General features: G+C 37.5%; 1 protein-coding gene across 3 annotated transcripts in view; it reads left to right on the plus strand.

Moving 5' to 3' along the window:
* Positions 1 to 19,489, plus strand: part of LOC140162621 (integrin alpha-6-like) — a 217,921-nt gene extending 198,432 nt beyond the window's left edge. For 2 of the 3 annotated variants that reach the window (XM_072185891.1, XM_072185890.1), the window contains exons 18-25: positions 1,119 to 1,218; positions 1,630 to 1,800; positions 4,412 to 4,660; positions 7,819 to 7,950; positions 12,005 to 12,115; positions 13,275 to 13,400; positions 14,960 to 15,069; positions 17,932 to 19,489. In XM_072185891.1, the coding sequence (XP_072041992.1) occupies positions 1,119 to 1,218; positions 1,630 to 1,800; positions 4,412 to 4,660; positions 7,819 to 7,950; positions 12,005 to 12,115; positions 13,275 to 13,400; positions 14,960 to 15,069; positions 17,932 to 17,962 (1,030 nt within the window). In that variant the 3' untranslated portion in view covers positions 17,963 to 19,489. Of the gene's footprint in view, positions 1 to 1,118; positions 1,219 to 1,629; positions 1,801 to 4,411; positions 4,661 to 7,818; positions 7,951 to 12,004; positions 12,116 to 13,274; positions 13,401 to 14,959; positions 15,070 to 16,226; positions 17,270 to 17,931 lie in introns of those variants that run through there. The other variant, XM_072185892.1, reaches the window with a different exon arrangement.
* The last annotated feature ends 7,859 nt before the right edge of the window (positions 19,490 to 27,348 follow it).

Consider the following 27,348-nt stretch of genomic DNA (forward strand, 5'->3'; position numbering starts at 1 on the left):
GCAAATTATGGTCATGTTTGGCTTTTGGGCATTTATCATAGGGAATAACATGTGCCCGGAAATGGCTGCGGATTATGGTCTTGTCCGGGTCATGGGTCACTTTCCCATGGAATCTAGAAGTTGTTAGATTACTATAGTGCTAATAACGTCATAAGAAATAATGTGCCTTTAAATACGCCAAGCAGATTATGGTTGTGTCTGGTGTCAGGGCATTTTTCTTTGGTATTAGATACTTAAGAAATCTCATAGAGGATATTCTTTATAAATAAACCAAATGATCTCTCGGTTGGTATAGAACATGACCACCACAAAAGTGTTGTCTCCCATGTTTGTTGTTTTTGAGTTCATTGACAATGAACCATTGTGACTGAACGCAATGAGGTGTGACGCTAAAATTTGGTCCACATGTGTAAAACAAATAAGGCTACCCATATCATTTTACAGGTTTGCATTTCGTCAAATAGTTTTCGATTTATTTTAAAAAATATGTAGGGGGGAACTTCTAAGTTGTGCACCCTATATTATATGCAGTTATGCATACAATTTTCTGCAATACACTGTTATACACTATACCACTATGGATACAAGTTAAGATTTATAGGATTAGGGCTTGGGTTATAGTTTGGGTGAAGTTAGGGTAAAGATTTCTGTTTATAACTAAGTTATTGGGTTTTTGGACTAATGACTCTTTGGACAATTGATCTGTGACCATAAAGGATACTGTGTTACCTGTTATTTCTTTAACTCCCTGAGCACTACATGCCGATCTAACATTGCCTCTGATTGGTCAATTACATGATATCTTCACTTTAATCACCAATCAAAATGGAGCTTTGCAAATAATTCACCCCAATTTTTTTGTGTGGTGAAATTATTCGAACAATGTTGCTGATTGGTCCAATTGATAATGAAAACTTCTTTTTGACCAATCAGCAGGTAGTTCTCATGGGGTTAACACTGAGAACTAAATATTTTGTTTAATGTATAATTTGTATTATGGCATTCAAAACTAAAATAGGTAAATAATGTGCATGCTGTGAAAGTGAAAAGACCATACTTGCTTGATTAATTAATTGCTTGATTAATTGAGTAATTGATTGAATGATTTGTACATACAGGGAGAAGCCACCGCAATACCAATACAGTGGCAAAGTGAGGGGTGAGAGTGCCATTGATTTTGAAGATGAAATTGGTATGCTTGTCAAGCATACTTGGAAGGTAAGTCTGGGTGTAGTGGTATAAACATAGACCCAGTGCGTGTTAGTATTTTTTGTGATTATGTCAAAATTTCCCAATAAGGATGACAGCATTTATAATGGTCAGCCCCTTGTCATTGTGTCATAATCACTTCTGGTTATACACACACCAATTTTTTGGAAGTTTGGACCCATCGATATACCAGTTAAAATTTTCGGCCAAATTCAACCCAAATTGTCTTAGTTTTGAAATATTTGGTTAGATTGAGGCAAAATTGGGCTAATTTCCAAAAAAAGTTTTGAAAAAAGGACCCATAGTCCATATACCAAAATTGGCCTAGAAAAGGGGTCATTGATATACCAAGAGGCCGAAAATGCTACCCATGTTTGTAAACTTGAAATAAATGAAAGATTTTGTTTTGTCTTGTTTCAGGTGTTCAACAACGGTCCAGGTATGGTGGAGTCATCAATGGTCACTATATATTTCCCGTACGAATCATCAATTGGGAAATGGCTGTTATATATGACGGATCCACCCCGGGTTTTGAAGGATAAAGGCACATGTGAAATAGACCCAGAACGTATTAACCCAGCTGGATTTAAGGTAAGAATGATCATGTGATTATTGACAAATCCAGGGGCATAGCTACAGTCAGTCTACTCTGGTTAATTACCGATGCGGACACACACATTGGGCACGCATACCTCAGCAGAGACGCAGCATTGCGCACTGTTTACGCGCTGTATACGCGAGCGTTGTCACTTTGCACTTCAGAGTGGTCAAACTGTAGGTCAGAGCTAGGTAGTGCAGGCAGGTAGAGGCATACTGACCTGGCGGGGTGCTGGGGACATCAAGTTTCCACCGTGACATGAAATACCAGGACGAAATTGACCAACAGTTATAGTATACATCTTTCTTTTCTTTATCTTTTTTATGTTGAGCATATCTAGGCATTAACAGCTGAAATCTAGGAGATAACGCTGACAAAACTTCAGCCAGGCACAAGTGACCTGATGAACGAAGGGGGTCGTTGTAGATAGCTGGTCGGGGAATTTTTGCAGGACAGTCAAGACACAAGTGTAGCCAATGATCGGGTTTATCACCCTCATCAGATCGGAACCGACTGTAACGAGGTCTTTTGTCATGGGTCATCTGCCCAGCCATTACCAGATGAGCCACAGGGAGAGCGGATTTTTTTTAGCCTGGTGTTAGGCTAACAATTTAGGTTCTGTGAGAGAATAATTTCAATCTATTCAACCAGATTAATCCAAAACATACCTTGGAGCAACCAACGTTGCGGTCAGTACCACTGACCTTCAGCTGGGTTGTCCCTTGAGTCCCGATGACGTCACCCTGTGACGTCATTTGGCAAGGTAGAGTTCTGATGGTTCTGTCCCAGGCGTATGAGAGGTTGTTCTCAATCTGAGTCCTCCACCACGGTTGAGGGATGGTTGTTCTGCTCGCACCCAGATGGCTTCTTTAACTCCCCGTTCGTTCCACCGTGCTTCGCGGTCGAGGACTTTGACGTCCTCTAGGTCCACCTTGTGTTTGCTGGCTTTTAGGTGTGTGTATACTGCTGATTCTGCAGGGCCCGAACTAGAGCGTTGATGTTGCTGTTGCCATTTCTTAAGTGGTTGAGATGTTTCTCCAATGTAAGTTTTTTATCAATGGCCCAGTTCTTAAACCACAATGGTGGAGAGCTTTATGCAGGTGATCTTGTTCCGCTTTCTTTTCGGATTCCTTGGTGACAATGGTCTCCGCTCTATGGAAAAGAGTCTTTACCACACCAAGTTTCTGGATGAGCAGATGGTTTGAGTCAACCTGCAAATACTGGTCAGTATGAGTCTGTTTTCGATAAACAGATACTGACAGGGAAAGGTCTCCCTCTACATGCACGAGACAATCAAGAAAAGTGAGCTTATTGTCTGATAAGCCTTCCTGTGTGAACTTGATATTATTCTCTCATTGTATGATTCCCAGATGATTGAGAGTATTCACAATTTAGGTTCTGGTTGTATGAATTTAAAGATCTTATGCCATCACAAGTCATGTGTCCATCAGTCAGAGAGTGGGGGTGTCTGTCAACAATTATGTAAGGCTTTTGGTTAAAATTTGATCTCATATGAACAGTTCAAATCGTATTGCAAACTTGGGCCATAGCAACACTATGGGAACTTTCATGTAATAATGGTGTTCAAGGTCACACACAACGATCATTTCAGGTCAACTTGTAAAATAGGCTGAAAATGAATAAAATTTTGAATAATATCTTCAGAAGACCTGTCTGGGACCGCCATCCCAATTTTTGCACATTTTAGCATCATTAAAATTACAATTTGTCTTTGCACACATTTTAGAAGTTGGTCAGCAAGAGGATTTAGAAATTTTGTCCCTGCAGCTTGATGATCCTGATACAACCCTGGGTGCAGGAAGTGTTTGAATTATTTTTTTTACCTTGGGGTGCACTTTTGCACCCCATTTTGAAAGTTGTGGTGCAATTTCATCTGACGCAGAGCAACTTGAAGTGCAGTCTCAGACAATCAACACATGAAGTCAGTACAGTGTGGTATCGCAATTTTGCACCACACTTTTGAATTTGTATCGCAACAGGTGAACTTTGTGGTGCAAAATGCACTGCGATAGTATTTTGAATGCTGGGTGCAGGTTTATGTATGTTCTTCCCCTTTGGCAAAAACAAACCTGCCAAAAAGGTGAACTCTTGGACAAACTAACATTCATCTTTTGGTGTTGTTGCACTAAAAAAGATAAAATTTTCGACATAATCAAGTCAGGTTGCCAATTAAATCCTTGATTTGGTAGCCCAATTTGTGGGTACACATCGATTTACTGTACATGTGTTGCTTGCAGTTTGGTCTTTGTAAAAATCCTGATGTGGCCCTGTGTTACTGCAACAATTGCGCGCTTTGCACATAAAAAATTTTAATTGTACATTATTTTGTGTTTACCAAGCCAATTTTCAATTTTACACTATTTTTGCCTAAAATAAATGTGAAATTTTGTATTTTACTGAACCAATTTTCAATTCTACACTATTTGGGGGTTAAGGAGAGTTTAAATTTTCTTTTGGGGGTTGAGTTAGCAAACCAACTCATTTAGAGGGGTCAACCTCTAACCCCAGCCCCACAAAGACCACACCGATGTGTTGTACACTATGGAGTACTGAAACCACTACTTTACCTCATTATCATTTCAGAAACGTGTTGTACCTGAAGAAGAAGAAGAAGATGATTATACCGGTATCTCAGAGGTCGATGAACCCGTCACAGACTTACCAACCACTGTAGATATAGTAAAAGACAATGGCGGTAAGAAAACCCCTGACGAAGAAACAGGAGAAACGGACAGAAATTCACGGAGAAGAAGAGATGCGGATCAATTACAATTTAGGCGGAAACGTGAGAGTAATGAGGAGAGTGTAAAACCAGAAAACTCTATAGATTTGGTGAGTAAATTAATGAATAATTCATAAGGGTGTCTACGTTTACACGTTTCACGTTTAACTGATCGTAAAATGCACTATCCGTTTAGGAAAATCACTAACCGTTTAAACGTAAAAAAAAAAAAATTCTACCGCCGAGATCTAGCGTAGTGAGCGGCGCAATAGCAGCTGGGGGTCTAGGGCCATCCGCCGTAGCAGTTTGAAAGCACTCAGCAATGCTCAGAAGCCCATCTGGAGCACCAATTTCTAAACGAAACTATCTCAAACTTGAAACCAAATAGAATTATTTTTCACTTAAAAATAACATCTACCTAGTTTTGATTCAGGATTTCCTCTCTGACAAGGCTAGCTAGGTGAGAAATGAGCAATTCTCACCCCGGTTCTCACCACTGAACAACACACCAATCGTGCCCCGCCATATTGTTTTGGTTCCACTGGTTCCTGGCAGCTTAAAACACAATACGATAGAATACTGAGGATACACGCATTTGCAAACCATCACGGTATATTTCAGATCTTGGGTTGCCGACTGTTTTCCTACCAAAAGTACACTAATTATCATGATTGCAAATCGCTAAATGCAACTTAAAATACAAATTTCCAGCTTATTTCTGGCCGGAAATTTGTAATTTTTGAATTTTTTGGGGGGCAAGTTAAGATATCCTTGAATAACAAGAAATTTAGGGTCTATAACTAACTGAAAATTTTTTTAAAACTTAAAATTTAAAAAAAAAATTTACTTTTTTTTTACATACGTTTACACGGTTAACCGACCGGATTGTGGTCCGTTTAAACGGTTAGACAAATAACCGTTAATTTACACCCCTAATAATTCATAACTTTGTGAATATGTACATTAAATAAATAAATAAATAAATGTAGATATTTTTATAGCGCTTTATGCCGTAAACAGCCTCAAAGCGCTTTACATTTATTCCGCCGTCATTAGAATATGTCAGACCACGTTTGCAGCCTACAAGTGGCGCAGGGTTCATCAGTACAACAACTGTGACTACCCCTAACAGCTTCCCATTGCACCTGGGTGGGGTGAGGCAAGCGAGGCAAAGGGCCTTGCCCAAGGGCGCAACACGGTGGTGGGACGGGGAATCGAACCCACGCACGTCGAGTAAGCTCTCAGATTATGAGTCCAAGGCCGTAACCACTGAGCCACATTGCGGGAATATTCATTTCATTGATAACTGATGAAATGTTAGTTCAATTCCACAATTCCGATTCCCATGATGGGCTATTCCACTTAAAAGGGACCGTTCACAAACACTTGTTAGGGGGGGCCCTGATGCAAAAAAATTTTATCGTGAAAATTTTTCGGGCCCCCCTTTTCAGACCTCAAAAATTTCAGGGGCCCCCCCCCCCTCTTTTGACATGAAAATTATGGGTCAACCCCATAGAAAAGCATATAAACTCAATTTTCCCAGGAATGTTTGTGGTCATTTTTTTCAGGAGGGTCAAAACTTTTAAGGGTTCCCCCATTTTTGCATCAGGCCCCCCTAACAAGTGTTTGTGAACGGTCCCTAATCCATATACTCCTTTCACCTATGTTTCAGATGGACATTTTATTTTTGTAAAGACCATACATACCAGTGATATACAACCAGTGTTCGAAACCAAAACATGCATCGAACAACCGAAAATAATACTCTAGTTGTCCAGCGGACAACCAAAGATCTACAGCCAAAAGTCACTTTTTCAGCATGTTAGTTTGCTCAAACCTAGCACAACTGATGAATTGTTAAATATTTAATCTTGAGTAATTGTTCAAAAATTGACTACACTCACTCCACTTTATTGGTCATGTGTAGTTGTTTCAGATTGTTTCAAGTGTACTACAGGGTGTAACAATAAAATTTGTACAATTTTGAAAATAGAATTACACAAATATGCCGCTTATTTGTTGATTTGATATTTTAATGTCTATCAAGATAATTTCTTTAGCCACCAGCTAAGCTTTGTTCCAATAAAATCGACGGTATACAAGTGAAGATATGGCCAATTATGTAACCTAGTCTTAAAACCGCTTGGGCCACTTTTGTCTAAGTGTTACAAAAGTGACAGAATAGATTTGAAACATGGACCAGTTGGACGATGCTCTTATGATAGGTAGTTTTAAACAATAGGGTATTAGAAGTGGTAGAAATGATTACATAATAGAATATCTCTTTGAGTTTTTGAAAGTCACAACTATAGCACTGACAGTGACATAACAACCTCATTTACTAGAAATAGTGGCTGCAGCTCACCAACTTCAACCCCAATTCACGTTGGAAGAGCGTATTTTTATGGTTGTGACATTCGGTAGCACATGGAGTCAAGCAGAAACCATAAGATTGTTTATAGCTCATTTTCCAAACTCACGTCTTCCATTAGGCATACAATTACATATAACTATGAGAAGTATGTAGAATAGTGGTCGCCCCAGAACAGCTAGAAGCCCAGCTGAACTTAATTTCAAAATCTTATTGTTTTGTACTTATGGATGCAAAAACTGTTCTCAGTTTCACCAATGGTATCTTAGGGATATGAGAAATTACTTTATTTATAAGATAATTTGAAAGAAATTTCACGGCTTCATTTATAGATTTTAAAGAAATATCATATTATTATTAAGTTCATGTTAATTATATGAAGAAACACCACTTATAATTCTTTTATGTCAGTTCTTTGATGTTTAATGCACGATAAGCATATCTACGCGGTTCAAACGTGTATGCGCAAAAGTGGCCCAACACGTTTTCTGGACGATTTAATTAATCGGACATAACTCTTGAACCCAAGCTAGTAAAGCAACCAACTAAACGTCTTCTTTTAGCCAAGATATTACTGCTTGTATTGCATATAACAATTGTGCCATAACTCTTTTAGTTTTTTCCTGAGAAGTCAAAATGCAATTGTATACATTTTATTGTTACACCCTGTAGTGTACTATGAGTGGTATTAATTTTTTACAGAATGGTCTAACCAGGCAGGGATTGGCCTTACATTTTCTTTACTTGTCACTTGCTTGGGTTTATTTTACTCAGGGATCACTGGATCTTCTAAGGTACTGCAAGGGCTCTGATCAAGAGCTAAATGTAGCCCACAAAATTTAAGAATTTCAAAAACCTTTTTGACATCTAGTTATTTCATTTTATTCTGTTGTACAGGATTGTATGGATGAAGACAATCCAGACAGACCAAAGTGCTTTCAATTTACCTGTACATTAGATGCCTTATATGATGGTGATGAAGCAGAAATAGAACTCAGGTCAAGACTATGGAGTAGTACATTTATAGAGGTAAGTGAACAGGGAGTAGACTTGAGACAAGACTTGCTAGGGGACTTTATGCTGACACAACGTTCATTAACACTTTCTTAAATAGTGAATATCTCAATCACCCAGTCGTTAAAATCACAAAGTTTAAATTAAAATCTTTTACTGGAACTTACTTTTACAACTTGCTACTTGCATCAGGTCAGACTAGTATCGATGCAACATGGCAAGCTATAAAAGTAAACTGAGTAAAAGAATTAATTTGAAACTCTGTGACTTTTCTAGGATAACATTAAGTACCGTATTTCCTTGAAGATCTCACACCATCAAATCAGAGTCCCATAGAGATATGTGCTAAATTTGCCTTAAGAAAACATCATTTTTTCTTCACAGGAGCGACTCAGTTTTAAGCGACAGCTATGATGGTTGAAATCAGCCCTTGCCTGATCCCTCTGGCTGGGAAAAAATATAGGTTGACCGTCATTATTTTTTACAACTGGCCCTCGAAGTCTACGATGTCTGGGAATTGCCTATTTTACAGGCTCATTTTAATGCATAAATTGGGAATGCATGGTTTTTTCTGAGAATTAAAATTAAGGGCGCACAACCATATAATTCTATTTGGTGGTGTGAAATCTGAATAGTCGCCCCCTTCAATTAAACGCCCCCACCACTTTTTTTAACCAGCTGTTACAAAAATGCTGATATTTACACGCTATCTTGTGTAGTAAGCTTAAAGGTGCACACATGGTCGCTAATAGCATTGGTGATTAGGGAAAAATCTGGTCATAAACCCGGATGTGGACCGGAAGTCATCGTTCCTTAGTTCATAGTTCATCATTTCAGTGCGGGTTTTAAGCTGACCTAATGATTTTAATGGGAATTAGCGTTCTAAAAATGACCTCTAATAAACGCCACCCTTTTGGAAAATGCAACGCCCCCGGGGGCAACTATTCGCAGAAATATGGTAAATGTCTGCTGCAGCACAATTCCTTAGTGGGCTGTACCAGTTGAAATCCATATACCCCCTATATTTTGGAGACTTTTGAGCTAACATGCAATGAATAATAACAAAGAATCCACTAGAAATAGGCGCCGTATTTAGCGTTAGCTTTAGATGTTTAATTACTTTCTTTATTTTTCACCCGGGTAATTTGGGTGGAAAATAAAGAAAATAATTAAATGTCCAAATCTAACATTAAATATGGCGCCTGCGCCTAATGAAACTGGCAGAAATGTATTCCTTGTTATTAGATGCATATATTGTTGCTTCTTGCCTATTTCTAGTGGATTCTTTGTTATTTGAGTCACATTTTTAGAAATTGTAGATTAAATATCAAGCAGCTTAAATTTCAATAATATGCTTTTACTCAGCAGAAAAAATTGTAGAAATTTAGTTGAACATATCTGGTAACACTAATTAATCAAGTTAAAGCAATTTAATATTATGCCTATGGGTATTGTTTAATTTAATTACATCACAAGGAATATACTTAGAAACAATGCAAACTTTAAACCAATCAGATGATAGGAATCTAAACAATGGATACATAAATATCGCCCCGATTCATCATTATCTGATTGGTGGGATCATACCATGTGACCACCAAGTTGATATCTTCAGTAGATGGTATAGTAGCATGGTCCTTTTTGTATTTTGTTGAGCTGAAATATGTATTGGTGTTCTTTTAGCTACACACTGTCATCACACTGTTGTGTGCAGTTACGCCCCGGAGTTATGCTAGTTGCCATGGTTCAGTGAACTTTGTGTAATGTGTGTCACTGATGAGCTCTGATGAGCACTTATGAACTCAAGCGTATTACCGTGAAAGTATATCAAGCGCTTTTGAAAACATGAAATTGTACCAAAGTCAGGCACTTTACCAACTGAGCTAATGGGCTTAAGGGGGTACTACACCCCTCGATACATTTGTGTCTATTTTTGCATTTTTCTCAAAAACTAATAACACAGTGGTAAAAAAAGTTATGTATATTATAGGGGCAAGGAATCCAATTACTACACTGGAATTTCAGAGACCCAAGACAAGCGGTTTGTTATTTATGACCAGAAATGAGGTACCACTGGGATGTACCTCGTTTCCTATCATATATACTGAACCGCTTGTCTTGAGTCACTGAAATGTCAGTGTAGTAATTGGATTCCTTGCCCCTATAATATACATAACTTTTGTTACCAGTGTGTAATTATTTTTTGAGAAAAATGCAAAAATAGTCACAAATTTACCACATGGGTGTAGTACCCCCTTAAGACACAAATTTGCAGGTTTACTTGTTCGTATATTATCTATGTGTGTGTATCTATGATTTGCTCAAATCGCTTTTCACTTTTGTGAATTGGGCACTTCATGTTTGCATGTTTTAAATGCGCTCGATAAAGCACATTTGCTAACTTTCGAGTTATTACGGTATGACGTATGTGCACCTGGTGCATGTGACCTGATTTTCCGAACGTTTCTGATGTTGATTTGAAAAAGTCTATTACAACTTTATGCAACTTGCAATATTTTGCATGATAGCAATGAAGTCCTCCTTTGCTCTGATTGTGTAATAAACACTAATAGCCATGTTGTATTGTTTTTTCACTTGTGTTGCGCTATACCTAGTTTCGCCTTAAGTTTGGTAGTGCCAGGGGGGTAGGGATGTGCTGCTGAGAATTTGAAAGTAGACCCATCCATATACCAATTTTACAAGAAATTTGGACCCATCGCTATATCAAAAGTCAACTTTTTCCAAACTTTTGTAAAAATTCTAAATTTTTGGCTACAGTTAGGCAAAATTATTTTAAAAACATTAGCCCACTTTATACCAAAAATGGCCTAGAAAAGGGGACCATTGATATATCAAGGGCGTTAAAATATGACCCATGTTTGCGGCACATCCCCTTATGGTCATTTGTACTGAACTGCTCTGGGAAAGTGATGTATGTGCGGTTTCATTGCAAGCGAGCAACAAAATACTTGGCTATGTCAATACTAAACTTGAGGTGAATGAAAGTATTGATGCATGCTTTTTGCTAACAACCAATTTTGCTTTTATTTTCGCTGCATCATTTTATTTTGCTAGCTTGTTTTGCTGTTGCTTTGTTTTGTTGCTGCTTCCTATACTAAGTGATTCTGCTATTAATACTGCTGGTAGGTATTTATGTGTGCGTCTTTGTGCAATGTACAGAAGTGCTGTTTATCACTTTGTTTTTGTAATAGGCTGTTCCAATTGAAATCCATACACCCCCTATGGTAGACATGACCTTTACCTACACAGGGGGTGTAGATTTGAAATTCACTCATTCAGGTATATCATTTGAAATTCATAGGCCTACTCCCTGTGTGGGACATTAAGGTCATGTCTTGTATAGGGGGTGTATGGGTTTCAACTGGAATAGCACAATATGTCAGTTACTCCTGTCTGCTTTCATGATGTCCTGCACGGCTATGAGTGTGGGTGCATGTCTGTTTCATGGGGGGGGAAGAAAGGTGGATTGGGTCTGTAAAGGCCTGCAAATGTGGGCCTTTATCTGACTTGTTACCCCCTACATGGATGCACACCTCAGTGCAACCAAGGACTTCCACAGTTGTTGGAAGCCAACATTCAAAGCAACGTGTGATTTGTCATTTAAACCAATGTCCATGCTTGTTAGGGTGGCGGGAGAAAAGGTCTGATTTGTTCAGGGGGCGTCCGTGGATTGGCGGTTAATTTTGGTCTGTTGGGGTCCATATGGTTGGTTGGGTATTTTCTGGTCAAAAAAGGTCCACAGTTGCAGTTCTGTACAAGTAGGGGTGTGTGTGCATGTTGTGTGCATAGCTGTGCATTTATTTAGCCCTATTCCCTGTTCCAGAAAAATGCTACCTTAAGGTGCTTTTTGAGACTTTGTGGTCATTCATTCAATGCCTCCGTGGGGAAATCTGTTTATAACAGTTCAAATTAATACAGCTAAAATATCCTGCTATTATTGGAACATATACATAGTGTAAGAGACACCTGTGTGGAAAATTCAAAGAAAAAAGTGGCACGATTTTTGAACGCTTCTCTAAAAAAGTGCATGTTTTGTTTCTTTTTGCAGGAATTTTTAGAATATGAACAAGTTAAAGTATTTTCTTATGGGAAGGTGGAGATGTTAGGTGGCAAGAAGTTGACGCAAGAACCTAAAGATTTAAACAATGATGATAATACTGTAAGTAATCAAGTGATTTTTGCTGAATTGCCTCAATTTTGAATTAAACTGGCCTCAAAAAGAAACTTATAATTTTTCACAAGGTCATATCTTAAATTCCTGTCCATAAAAATGAACAAAAAATTACACACAGGATTACTTCAATACTCTACTCTAAACACATGTCAGTAACCAAGTAGTTGTCCAACTGACACAACGGTAAAATGCACTGACACGGAACAGCTTCCCGGACCACATTCACAGGCGAATAATCTGTGAGAATGGGTACAAGATCCATACACAGGTCATTATTTCAAAAGAGTAAGTGGAATAGTGTGGAACGGGCTGCTTCTGCTTTTCGCACACTTTCTTCAAGACACAGGTCTTGTTCCACACTATTCCATTTACTCACAGATTTCTTTTGTTGGGTGCCAATTATTGGGCTGTGAATGCGGTCCAGGAAGTTGTTCCATGTCAGTGCATTTTGCTGTTGTGTCAGTTGGACAACTGTTTGGATACTGACCAGTGTTTAGAGTAGAGTATTGAAGTAATCCTGTATGCAATTTTCGTTCATTTTTATGGACAGGATTTTAAGACCTTGTGAAAAACTTTTTTTGAGGCCAGTTTATATAACATGTACAAATATCTATCTATCTCTGTGGTTGAGTCGGCAGAGTAATTAAGCATCACGCCTTCCAGGCTTGGTAAAGTTGCAGTGTTCTCAGTCAGTTGGTTTCAACATCGAGTTTTACGAGGAAAATAGGAGAACCTGTACCATATTCATTCCATTAACCACCCAGGCAGTGGCGGTGCCAGGAATTTTTTCGGGTGCGGGCATTCACTCGGTCGGCAATCCGGGAACATTGTCCCCTTCGTCCCCTTTGCACAAGCGCCGCATAGCAACCAGCTCGAGAAAGGGAACTGCACATGTGCACACTGGTTTTCCGAGGCTATTTCCCCTTGGTGACGTCAGTCCGACCAAGAGAATTGGGGGGGAAAATTGAATTTCGAGGGGGGAAAATTGAATTTCGAGGGGGGCAAAATCAACAAATTTTGTTCAAAATTGTCGCAAAAAAGTGAAAATTTGCGTAATTTGGGGTTTTTATTAGGGGTTTTCCGCTAAACTCCCCCTCCCCCATGATATAAATATTGATCCATATTTTTACATCATTTCTTTCAGTTAATTACTGATGTCAGGAGACATTTGGATTTTATACCTCCAGCGAGAGTGAAATGGTGGATAATACTACTAGCTGTGCTAGGAGGAATCCTACTACTTATTATCTTAATACTTATATTATTGAAGGTATGTCACTATGTGTGCAAAGAAAATGGATGTGTAGGTGAATCTGTAGGCCTATAGACCTGCAAATGTGGACCTTGATCTGATTTTTACCACCTCAGAAATGGGGACATACCTTTTAGCAAAGACATCCACAGTTGTCAGAATCGTCATCCTAAAATGAAAAGCAGTGTGTCATTGGCTGTTTAAGCCAAAATCTACAGTTGTTAGGTTAGGAGGATACTTCCATGATATGTAAACAGTCTGGTGTTTCCTGTGTTGTGTAGGAGGGTACTCCAAGGTATGTAACCATCTGGTGTGTCCGGTGGGTGTCCATGGTATGTAAACCGTCTGGTGTGTCCTGTGTTGGGTAGGAGGGTACCCCAAGGTATGTAACCGTCTGGTGTGTCCGGTGGGTGTCCATGGTATGTAAACCGTCTGGTGTGTCCTGTGTTGGGTAGGAGGGTACCCCAAGGTATGTAACCATCTGGTGTGTCCGGTGGGTGTCCATGGTATGTAAACCGTCTGGTGTGTCCTGTGTTGGGTAGGAGGGTACCCCAAGGTATGTAACCGTCTGGTGTGTCCGGTGGGTGTCCATGGTATGTAACGGTCTGGTGTGTCCTGTGATGTGTAGGAGGGTACCCCAAGGTATGTAACCGTCTGGTGTGTCTGGTGGGTGTCTGTGGTAACCGTCTGGTGTGTCTGGTGGGTGTCCATGGTATGTAAACCGTCTGGTGTGTCCGGTGGGTGTCCATGGTATGTAAACCGTCTGGTGTGTTCGGTGGGTGTCCATGGTATGTAACAGTCTGGTGTGTCCTGTGTTGGGTAGGAGGGTACCCCAAGGTATGTTACTGTCTGGTGTGTCTGGTGGGTGTCCATGGTATGTAAACCGTCTGGTGTGTCCGGTGGGTGTCCATGGTATGTAACGGTCTGGTGTGTCCTGTGTTGTGTAGGAGGGTACCCCAAGGTATGTAACTGTTTGGTGTGTCCGGTGGGTGTCCATGGTATGTAACAGTCTGGTGTGTCCTGTGTTGTATAGGAGGGTACCCCAAGGTATGTAAACCATCTGGGTTACCAGGCCAAGAAACCAGGCAAGAACCCAGTGATGCCTGAGCACTAAATTAAAGGGTGGCCTAAATACACCTAATGAAACAAAGTACCAGGTAGGAAAGAGAGAAACCAATTGGATGAAAAATTGAAATATAAAACAAGTGAGATGAAGAAAGAACTGGCTAGAATACATGGTCACTAAACAGCAAATTTAAAGGTGACCAGAGATGAGCATTTGAAAACATTGTCGGGAAGGTAGTTTGATAGGGTAGGTGTGTGTGGGGAAAATGATTTTTGTGTCAGGGAACTGAACTGGAAAACTGGGAAGAAAAAGGGCACATCTATTGAGTGTGTGAAGGCCAGGGCACAGATGCAGATTAAATGGATTGGGAGAAGAGCAGAGATGGTAAAAAATCTTGTAAAGGTACAGGGTGGCAAGATCACAACATTTAGAGCGGAGGGGAAGGTCTACTTTTCCAATAATTGCAAATTATTATTCTTAAACTCTTTTTCATCAACTTTTATATTTTCAGTGTGGGTTCTTCAAGAGAAAACACAGAGAATACAAATATGCTGCAGTAGAACAAGTCACAGCTGAAAAGGGGAAAACGGACAGGCGAATTTATTATGACGATTCTTATATGTAAGCCACTGCATGGATACTAACATAACTAAGCCTCTTTGAGTCAGTGATACTATGCAGCTGTAGTGTGTCTCCCTTCACATGGGTGTGTAACAGGTAGCTGCATAATTTGCTATCCTGGTATGCTGTAAGGGAAAACTGACAGGCAAAATTACTATGACGATTCTTTTATGTAAGGCACACCATGGTTACTATACATTAGTGCCTTGATTCAGTGGGTACTATGCAGCTGTTGTGTGTCACCCTCCACCTCCACGTAGGTGTATAAACAGGTAGCTGCATAATATGCTATATCATGTGACTTGTAACCATGGCAATGTCACTGACAAGAAGAAACCAAAAATACTTAGGGTGAGGAGCAAACATTTTAAATACAAGGATGTGTAAGTTAAATATACTCCCCGCAATAAAATGCATGGGCGCCCCAAAAGACAAGCTCATCTGTGTATCCCATTGAGACCCCCTCAGGAATCATGACAAGACAATGGAACATGTTGTTTGGAAGTACAGTTAAATGGCACTCAGAATTGGTATTAACAATTGCCAGAACATGTTGCCTTATAAATTACTTTATTATCGCCTTTTAAGGTAAGTAGGCCTAGGACGTGAGCCCGTAAACTGGGTACATTATAAGACTTCGTCAATTTTTCATTTGCTCCCTAACATAACATGAGCCCATAAACTAGGTACATTATAAGACTTCATCAATATTTTCGTTTGCTCCCTAACATAACATGAGCCCATAAACTAGGTACATTATAAGACTTCATTGATATTTTTGTTTGCTCCCTAACATAACATGAGCCTTTAACTGGGTTCATCATAAGACTTCATCGATCTTTTCGTTTGCTCCCTAACATGAGCCTCTAATTGTTATTGTGTTACTTCAAAAGCTCATCCTTATAAGTTTAACAGAGTACACTGTAAAAACTGTGTTTAATGGTTGAACACTTTTTATAACCGTTTTGTAAGCATGTTTAAAACCTAAAAATGTTAAACATAAGCCATAAGCCATCAAATTCCTGAACATGTTCACATACCAATTACGAAAAAGTGTTCTAAATCTAAACACTGTTTTTGCATTGTGCAAGAACAATTTAATTTAACAATAATTTTATGTTTGTGTTTATTTATTTTTTTCGTTTTGACAACAACAGGTACCAAACACAGTGAAAATATATAACTGTAAGCAAATTTAGCGATATTGGTCGCTGGTTCACACAAAGGTGCTCTTTTATACATGTCCATCCTATTAACCTTATCACATGGTTCATGGTGTTATTTATAGTGTATTCCATCACATTACATCACATCCCCAGTACGGACAAGTTACCACATCTGGAACTGTACCCAATCTGATATATCTGTATCTGGGGTCCATTTCACTCAACTTTACGAATCTTTGTAAAGGTCTGTTCATACTACACCACAATTGCATTGCGTTTCTGATGTATCAATTAATTTTTGCCGCAATTCACAGGAACTCGTCACATTTCCAAGTTCAAATGTATTTAAAACTTTATTGTGATACCACAATGCAGTATTTTGCAGTACGATTCAGTGCGGCAACAAACTGCACCACAAAGCAATTGCGTAGTAGTATGAACATACCTTAAGTCTCAAAATCAATCATAACTTACGACATATCGCAAGTTCCATTTAACTAAGCTTACTTATGATTGGTACCCTTCGAAAGTATTAGAGATTTACTACAGAGACCCTTCGTAAATTATGGCTATTTTCCAGACTTCAAATAAATTGACAAGGGGGTAAAATTCAAGATTCAAGATCATCAGATTTGATGTTCCCGATTTGGTACAGGTCCAGATCCATTAATATACCCCGACTGATCACTGTAGTTCACATGATCACATGTTTTGTTGAAATCAATTTGAACTGACCATTATTAAGTTCAACGGTCAATCTAAGGTCAATTTGTTCACCGTGCTATATAATTTTTAAAACATGATGTTTTTTCATTGGGCCATAGATAGTGTACAATAAAATAAATTTAATTTGGATGGTACACTATCAGCTATCATTGAATGAATTGTCTTAACCTTTGACCTTGAAAATCTGGTTTAAATTAATTTGAAACGGCATGTCACATATTCACATGTAGATGACATAGACTGTAACTTAGCATCAGTACTAAATACACATTGTCAAAGTAAAGTTGTTAATGTTCAGTATCAAAGTTATAATCATTAACCTTCCCCACGTGGGTGTACACATGTTCATTTTCATGTCCATATTTGGAATCAACATAAAAAATGCATTAAAATGAGTACAAACAAGCCTAGTATCAGGTCAGTGGTTCTTGAGATAGCTCTTGATATTTTGAAAAAAATATCTCAAAAATGTTGAAGCCTATAGCTTAAGTTTGTTCGGCTTTATATACAAGGCGGAAAAAATAAGACTCATAACACTGTATTGATTTGAATGGCGTGCACACTGTTGTTACGCTAGGTGTGTGTTGCGTAATGCGTGGCTAGCGCACGCTTATGTGAATTAACGCGAGTGTGAGTTGGGAGTTTATTGACGCACGCAGTAACAAAAGCAATAATTTCCGCTTTATATAAACTGAACAAACTTAAGCATGCAGCGCATTAAAAAAGTCGCTAAGGAAGTACATAATAACAAGTTCACAACCAGAACTGCAGCAGATCACAGCAAAAACAAGTTGTCTCATCACCCTCTAGTCTACAGGTAGAAGAAAGGTGCATGAAAGATTAAACTACTACAGGTTATAGTGAAAGCATGCAGAACTAGACACTATTAGGCTTGCTATCTTGTTATGCAGCCTAAATCAAAGTAACGTTGATAATATCTCAATGTCTCCTATGATCTTGGTTATACCAGGGATGAAGATGGCAAGAATAAGGAGAGTTAGAACCATATCTGAAGAGGAGATCCCTGACCAGACATCAGGAGAGCAGTTATCTTCAATAAGCATCTTGAGTTGTTGCCATATGGGAGATCATTCATCCAATACAGCGTGGCATGTCACCAGGAAGTTGGTACGGTTTTTAATACCATGTTTACAGCATCTAAATGTGCTGTTGACGTTAAATTGATTGAATCTAGCATGGTTTCCTTACAGTGTGTTGGTCCCAGTAAGAAGGCTGATGTTCCTTTTATTATAGCCTGGTGAATTTTACTTTTTGCATGTTACCCACAATTTTGCCTTGGAATGAATATATGAATGAATGAATGAATGAACTGTCGACGGAACAAATAATTGTGTCGTTTTGAACCATTTTATGGCGACAGTTATTGGAATAATGTAACTTATTGAAATGACAAATTGTATTGTATAGTGAGTTATGCCTTGATTTACACAAATGTGACATGATCAAGGGGAATGAGTCATATGTCGACCCTGGTCGAAAACGGGTTTTACATATATTTCTAAAGAGGACATTTAGACCTTTCAGAAACGGAAACCCCCATGTTGATACGACTCTTCTTTGTAAAGTTATATCAATTTATCAATCGCTGAAAACAATATAAAACAAAAGAATTATAACACTTTCTTTGCCAATAATTCAAAATCAATATTAGCGACATCTGACTCATTTCCCTTGATCGTGTCACAAATGTGTACATGATCTTAATCTTCCACACAGGGAGTGTGAATTTCAAATGGGGTTACTTAAATGTTTGACACCATTTGAAGTCTACACCCCCTCTGTGTGGAAGATCATTAAGGTCATGTCTTCCATAGGGGGTGTATGGCTTCAAATGGAATAGTCCATTTGCAGATACACACATTTGATATTTAACAGGCTACAGAAGGACATAAGGCATGTCACATAATTGTTTTTATTTGTAAATATGTTGAAATAGTATATTAGTACTAACTGGTTTGAACATGTTGAACTTATATGTGACCAAGGATGGTGGTGATTGCTTGTTTGGGTTATCAATAACTGATAATCATTAACTGATAATCATTAACAGGTAATCAATCCATTGATCATGTTGATCAGTGAACAATAATTGATTACTGCTACATTGATGGTATAACTACTAGTTTTAATTAGTAATCAATAATTTTGTGATAATCAATGTATTGATTATCAGTGATTGGTGATCAGTTATTGATAAGTGCTTGCTTGCTGCATGTATGTATAACATTGCTTGCTTATCTGTATTGTGGTATGGTTGCGCTGGTATCTTAATGTAACAAGGTACTGTGGGAATGCTGCATTGGCAAACTATATAGGTTGACACTGACCAGATTTTGGTTTTGCAATACTATTAAAGCCATATTATAACATTTCTGTAAAAATAGTTTAGTATTTATTTTCCATAAAATGTTAGCTTTTACTGTCAGATATGTCCCCTTTTAATTTTGAGCCGAACAAGTGAGGTAAAGCATAGAAAATTGGAATTTACTACTAGCAGCCATGCATGTTACTCCCAGCGGTTGTAATACGGTACGATCCTCGGGGTGTGTGTGTATGTGTATCCCATGACGCTGTGTACGTACTGTGCATACGTGTTTGACTAATATTTCCATCGTAATAATAAAATGCCGGTTCCATCGTTTTATTCAAAATCTCGGATTTTTACTAAACTAAAGTCTTGATTTTTGCAAAGTATCTTTATTGACTAAAGTACATTACAATCGTGTAAAAACCAGAATTAAAATTTTTTTGAGGGCGTTCTCCTCAGCAAATGTTATAATATGGCTTTAATATAATTATTATCACGAGTCACAGTAGTATTGTGAATAGTAACACATTTCATCATACCATTTCACATCAGAGTGTAAATCGGACACGTAATCTCAGTTATAAGAATTACCTGTGTAATTTGACAAAATGGCGATAAAACGGTTACAATACTGATTATAAGTGACCCATCACATCGAAACAGACCACCTCGCAGCAAAAATGAAAATGGAGATTTAAACACTAGGATAAACTGCTGCTTTTTAGCTTGAAAATGACACCTTGTTTAAATCAAATACAGTAAAATGTTTTATGAGGCAAAACAAGCTCAGAATTCTTTTTATTTTCTTTATATTTTTTCATCTTCTTTCATTGTTATCTGCCAATGAAGCTAGCAACGAAGTGGTCTGTTTCGATGTGATGGGTCACATAATGTTTTGACATTGTTTGATATGAATGGGTTTGATCACAAATCAAAATGTCCCGTCAAATAATGATTTGGATAATGAAAACTTCTAAAAACCTGGTCAGTGTCATCTTTTATTATACTACTTGTCACCTTGATATTGGTACTGACGTCATGCAAGAGCATTAAAGAGCACATACCAATTGTGCTGCCTTTACATGTGATTGTGAGAACAGTGCATGTTTCAAGACTATGTAACCTAAAACACGCAGTGACGTCACTGCTAATCTCGAAGTGCCAAGCAGTATACTGCTGAAGGGAAAACATGGTGCATTTTAATTCATCCATTTGTGATGAATATTGCTTTTTGTTTCTTGTTTCAAACACATTTTATTGGGCTATTCCATTTAAAATCCACACTACCCCTGTGGAAGATTTTGGAAATATCTGCCATGGGGGAGTATGATTTTCAAACGGAGTGAACACATTAGCAGCTCCATTTGTAACTCACCCTCCCTCAGTGGAAGATTCATGTTGAATCTTTCTCAGAGGGTGTATGAAATTCAAATGGAGCTGTCTAATGTGCTCATTCCATTTGAAATTCATACTCCCCATGTGGCAGATTTTTCCAAAATCTTCCACAGGGGTAGTGTGGATTTTAAAATGGAATAGCCCATTGCTATACTTACTTAACCAGTTAGCCTAGGTGATTTAATATAATTGATTAAATATAATCGCACATGACCTATTCTCAACATGAAAACAAGGGCAACGGTTACAAAGTAATGGGTATGCAATATGAAATGAGGTGACTGTCATGTTGCAAAGGATTCTGGGAAGGGTAAGCTATCTCCTCTGATATAATATTGCTCAAAGTATAGAGGGGTTAGTGCAAGAAAGCAATAGCTGCCAGGTGTCATTTATTCAAGAGGTGTACACTGTATAGCATACTTAAATGGTCAAATATCTAAAGGGGAGCTATTGCAGATAGGGCCTTCTTCTATCCTCGATAATTATGTAAAAGAGTAGTGTACCTGAAACTGTGTTATATAATGGTGTTGGACTTCTCGAATAATGGACAATTTGTTTCTTGGACATAATTTGGACATTTTTGTATTCAATATCAATTATTTTTTAAATATATATATAAAAAAGACTTATTTATTCAGATTTGAACATGATAGCATATGCAAATAAAGCATGTTGGATTTGCTTTCATGTACAAAAAGAAACTATGATTTAATAATGCATAGTCAAATGTGGATTTGAATGTTGATAACATCAACTCAAAAATTCAAACATGGCAATTTTGATATTATGATGTTGAATTAGTTTAGTTTTTGTGAAACCGTTCTGCTATATGGTGCATATTTTGCTTTGTGGACACGGATTTGTAGCAGGAGGGATCTTTCTGGAAGGATAACCACTCACAACATGAAGAAGTTTTATGTGTAGTGAAATTAAATCAATTTACAAAACCTGAGAGCTTTCACTCTATAGCTTGTTCGGAATGGACTTCTAAGGAAGTTTGGCCTGCAGAGAGTCGTAGCCAGTGGCGGCGCCAGGAATTTTTTCGGGAGAGTGAATTTCAGGGGGGCAAAATTGGCAAATTTTATGCAAAAAATTGCCGCAAAAAGTGGAAATTGACGTGATTTTGGGGTTTTGCCTCAAAAGTGGGGGGCAAACTGGGGGGGGCAAGAAAATGCCCCCTTGCCCCCCCTCAGTAAGCGCCGCAACTGGTCGTAGCAGGATTTTGCTGCTTTATTCTTTTCATAGTTCCCAATGAAAGATGGTGTGACTTTTAGGCGATGTTGATTTGGTTGTTATCATGCCCAGAATGAATTTTCCTTAGACCTTTTTCCCAGACGTCACCAATCAATCGATATTGAGTCCAGTATTTGAGTCATCAGTGCTTAATACACAATATAGTGCCGGAGTGTGCTGCACACTGCATGGAGTAGTGGCCACCACACAATCTGTGTTGTGTTCAGCATGTCAGAAAGTCAAAAAAGTGATAAAAACAAAACTAAGATTAAAATGTTTGTTGTTATAATATGTGACATGATCAAGGGGAATGAGTCACATGTCGGCAATTTTCAATTACAAGTTTTTTATATCATTTTCTGGCAGTTTACGAATGTTACATTTTGATCTAAACCCCATCAAAATCGGACATCTGGTTACTGAGTTATGGACGATTCATCAATGGCTGAAAACAATAATAAAACATAAGAATTTGAACACTGTTTTTGCCAATATCTCAAAAACGATATTAGCAACATCCGACTCATTCCCCTTGATCATGTCACATATTGTCATGATGAAAGAGATCTTTCTATTGTCAAAGCTGTCGGGAAAATAAACAGGCTCCTCAATATATTAGGTCTATTAAATGTTTGAAAAGTGTAGTTCAGATGCTTGATTTCTTTAGACCCAATATTGTGGGAAAAGGGGTTAAAGATCAGCATCTTAGCTATGATGACATCCACATTGTGCACCTAACTACTTAAAAGCAGTGGCGGCACCAGGAATTTTTTTGTCGGGGGGCATTGAGGGGGCAAAGTGAATTTCAGGGGGGGCATAATCAACAAATTTTGCACAATATTGCCGTAAAAAGTGGAAATTTTGGTAATTTTGGGTTTTGATGGGGGGCAACAGGGTGAGCAAGAGTTTTGACTGGGGGCATTGTCCCCATGCCCCCCCTGGCGCCACCACGGTTAAAAAGAATGTTGTAAAAATGGAAAGTATGTTCATAAATAGTTATTGCATGTGTAGAATCAGCAGTAATGCTTGATCATGAACAAATTGTGCTGTGTAGTAAACTAATTAATTGATGAATATTGATTATTGATGAATATTGATTATTGATGAATATTGATTATTGATGAATATTGATTATTGATGAATATTGATTATTGATGAATATTGACAAATACCCTGTGCCTTATGATTGTAATATAGAGTGCCTGTCTATTTCTACAACCATTTCTGTGTCATTTTTCAATCACTGTACTTTATCTTACATCTGACAGAGTTTCTGTCCAATTTCTTAAGTTGGTGTTTCTAGACTCCATCTTTTGTGTTTCTAGACTTCATCTTTGTGTTTTTACTTTCTTCAAAGTGACCACAATATTGTGGCATACATGTGATATGTGCATGTTTGAGCACTGTGGAAAGCTAACTACAGTATCATGATGCCGAAGTGTGATTTAAAAACTTCTCACATCAGATTGACTAGATTATAGAACAGATAGTCAGACAGAATTGAGTATAGGAAAGAGATAGATATGTGTGTTAATTATTTTAGATGTATCGTACAATGTTGATGCTTGATTGAATTGTGATGAAATAGAATGGTCATGAGTTGACATGTTCATTGGTGGAGGCAATGGAGCCCTTACCCCCTCTATTCAAGATACCTAAAATTGTACTATTTTGAGCAAAATAGTGATACATTTTAGGAAAATATTCAGATAGTTCCCTCCCCCGAAATGTCATGAGTTGACATGTTCATTGGTGGAATTAATGGAGACCTTGCTATTCAAAGGTACCTAAATTCTTACTATTTTGAGCAAATAGTGACACATTTTAGGAAAATATTCAGATAGTTCCCTCCCCTGAAATGTGCTCGCCCTGTCCTGGAAAAAAGTGTTTCCGCCACTGGACATGGGGTACTTGAACATAAAAAGACTGAAATCCATAATTTCATATATGAAATATAAAAATGATATATAATTGTAACTGTTTGGGCAGTATTAACAAAAAGGAATTATTTTTAGTTTTGGATGACAGAAATAGCTTGGTTTAACAGAAATTATAGAGATATATAAAAAAATATTACACCAGGTGGCAATTACACCCGTTGTTTAACCCCATGAGAACTACCTGCCGATTGGTCAAAAAGAAGTTTTCATTATCAATTGGACCAATCAGCAACATTGTTAGAATAATTTTACCACGCAGAATTATTTACAAAGCTCCATTCTGATTGGTGATTAAAGTGAAGATATCATGTAATTGACCAATCAGAGGCAATGTTAGATCGGCAGGTAGTGCTCAGGGGGTTAACTTTAGGCCCTCTGCATGTGTGTTCTTGGGCCCTTGGTTCTTTCAGTCTGGTATTTTTTCAGATTTACCAGCCTAACTGGCTAGTTTCAGACAGGGTTTCAAAGAAAATTACGATGTATCCCCCGGACTAAAAATCTATTGGGCTATTACTTTTGAAATATATACACCCCCTGTGGAAGAAATGCTCTTCATTTCCCACACAGGGGGTGAAGATTTCAAATGGAGTAACTCATTCAGGTAGCTCCATTTGAAATTCCCTGTGTGGAAGATTAAGGTCATGTTTTCTATTGGATTTCAACTGGAATAACCCATTTTAGCCATGACTGAATTTAATTCCATTTTGGGAATACTACCTTCAAATCTTGATTAAAAGGCACTTAATTATGATATCTGATATTACTTATGTATAATGTATAATAATTCTATGTTTTGTATTGTATTGCAATGTTTTTTTTATAATAATTGGACTAACAACAGTACTATAATTTGCTTTTATTTGTTATAATTATTATGTGATGTAGTATGACAAATTGAGTTGTGTGTTAAACAAAATTTTGTCAGAGCTATGGCAAATTTTGTCAGAGCTATGGCAAATTTTGTCCGAGCTATGGCAAATTTTGTCTGAGCTATGGCTAATTTTGTCAAAGCTATGGCAAATTTTGTCAGAGCTATGGCTAATTTTGTCAGAGCTATGGCAAATTTTGTCAGAGCTATGGCAAATTTTTTCAGAGCTATGGCAAATTTTTTCAGAGCTATGGCTAATTTTGCCAGAGCTATAATGGCTAATTTTGTCAGAGCTATGGCAAATTTTGTCAGAGCTATGGCAAATTTTGTCAGAGCTATAGCAAATTTTGTCAGAGCTATGGCAAATTTTGTCAGAGCTATGGCAAATTTTTTCAGAGCTATGGCTAATTTTGCCAGAGCTATAATGGCTAATTTTGTCAGAGCTATGGCAAATTGTAGGCGGTCTATGTTATAAAAGATAGACCTATGAAATCAGACAATCTGAAATATACAGGTCATTCTGTTTGAAAGGGGCGTGAAGAAATAATTAGTGGACATAAACTTGTACTTTTTTCGTTCCATTTTGTCTGGCGTGTTTACCATGATAACTAGTGAATGAAATGAAATCACTGGTCAAATGTATTTAGCAGGTATGAACAGAATGAGGTTCCCGCTCTTTTATAGAAGAAGTATGAACTTTTATTATCAATAGAATTGATGGTAAATGATCAATCATTGAAAAAAAATTGTCAATTTGACGAAAAAAAATTTTGCTTAATAAATGGCTCATTTTGTTGAATCAAATTTTCACATTTTGTTGTATTATATTTTTAACCTGTAGCTGAATTCGGCTATTGCAGTTGAAATCCATACACCTATTATGGAAGACATGACCTTTAATATCCCACACAGGGTGTGTGAATTTCAATAGAGGTTACTTCAATTGGTGACTCCATTTGAAAGCTACACTCCCTGTATGGGATATTAAGGTCATGTCTTACATAGGCGGTATATGGATTTCAACTGGAATAGCCCATTGCATGTAAGTGAGATTATTTTTAGTCTATGCCAAAGATAATTGATACTAGCCAAGTGAAGTGGAATAGTCCCAGTTTACATTTACACTGAGCCTGAAGTTGACTTCAGTCAATTTTAAACTGGACTTCATTTGTTATTGTGTGTAAGCAGGGTCACATGAAATGTTCAGTGAAATAGTACTGTTGACGAATACCATAACACTGTATGCAAACAATGGGGTAGCCAGGATTCTTTCAGAAGGGGGGGGGGCAACTTTTTTTTTTGGGGGGGCAAAATGTTACAAAAAGTACAAAACAAGGCTTAAATATCATGGTGAGGGAGCTTCTCACAGGGGACAGTTTTCCCCTTGGCTATGTCACTGTGTATACAATAGCATTATAAAGGGTGTCACAAATATGCTAATAAAAAACACTTGATACATGCAGAGGATTTACATCAATTACTCAGATCATGTTCTATTAAAAAAATAAGAACAGGAATTGGTATATTTATGACATTATTGTACAGCTCAAGTTAAATGTTCAAAAGAAAATAGTTATATATTATATTCTTTATAGGGACAATCAATAAATTTCTGAAAAAACTACCTAATGAAATCTTTTTAGATTAAAAGGTAAAACGTTAATTTTATAACTAAACTGGACAAGAAAGTGTTTTCATTGAAATGTCAATTTACTGAAGTTGCTGAGAAGGAAAGTTGAAAATAAGTTGATATTTATTTCATATCATTGGCATAGTATAGTCAATCCACCAGATTAGGTATTAGGTAATAAAAAATATTATGTCTCAAAGCTGTCATGGAATAGCCAATTTGTCTCTTTGTGTTGTTAATTAAAACTTTAACCCCATGAGAACTACCTGCCGATTGGCCAAAATGAATATTGTGTCCAATTTTGAACCAATCAAGAAGGGTATTAATAAGATAATCTGCAAATGCAAGTTTGACCATAAATAATTTAAAGCCTAGTCATAATTGGCAATTGAAATGAGCATTTTAAGTTATCAACCAATCAGAAATGCTGTTAGATGACCAGTAGTGTCCAGGGGGTTAAATTAGTGACGATATTTTATTATGTGTTCAAGAATATTAAGTTTTTAAAGTTCTGTGTATCTCAACTTTTCTCAGGCCCATTTTGATTGAGTTTTAGGGGAAAGAGGGGGAAAACATCTTCTGGATTGGATTTTATAATCTTCATTTAGCTTTGAGACATTCTATTATTTTGCCTAAAAAATCAATTAAAACTGTAATTGTGAATAATGCTAGCTTGCCCTTCCAACCTGTGTCATTTTAGTTGGAAACAGAGACCTGTGTGTTTTCTTAGATATTAGTTTATGCTGTACATATGCTATGTGCAATATTGGGATATTCCAAATGATTTCTCTCCTCCCTCTGAAATGAGGATTTATTTCATTTAAAGAATCCTTTGTGAAATCATATTTTTGTAATGATTTAACGTCATTGTGGTCTCAATGATTCAGTAAATTTAAAAGAAAAAGAAATTTGATTATGAGGTATTTGGTTAAGGCGGGGCAGATGACCCATGATAAAAGACCTCGTTACAGTCGGTTCCGATCAGGGTAACA

Source organism: Amphiura filiformis, chromosome 10 (genome assembly GCF_039555335.1).
Source record: "Amphiura filiformis chromosome 10, Afil_fr2py, whole genome shotgun sequence".
In the NCBI taxonomy this organism is placed as follows: domain Eukaryota; kingdom Metazoa; phylum Echinodermata; class Ophiuroidea; order Amphilepidida; family Amphiuridae; genus Amphiura; species Amphiura filiformis.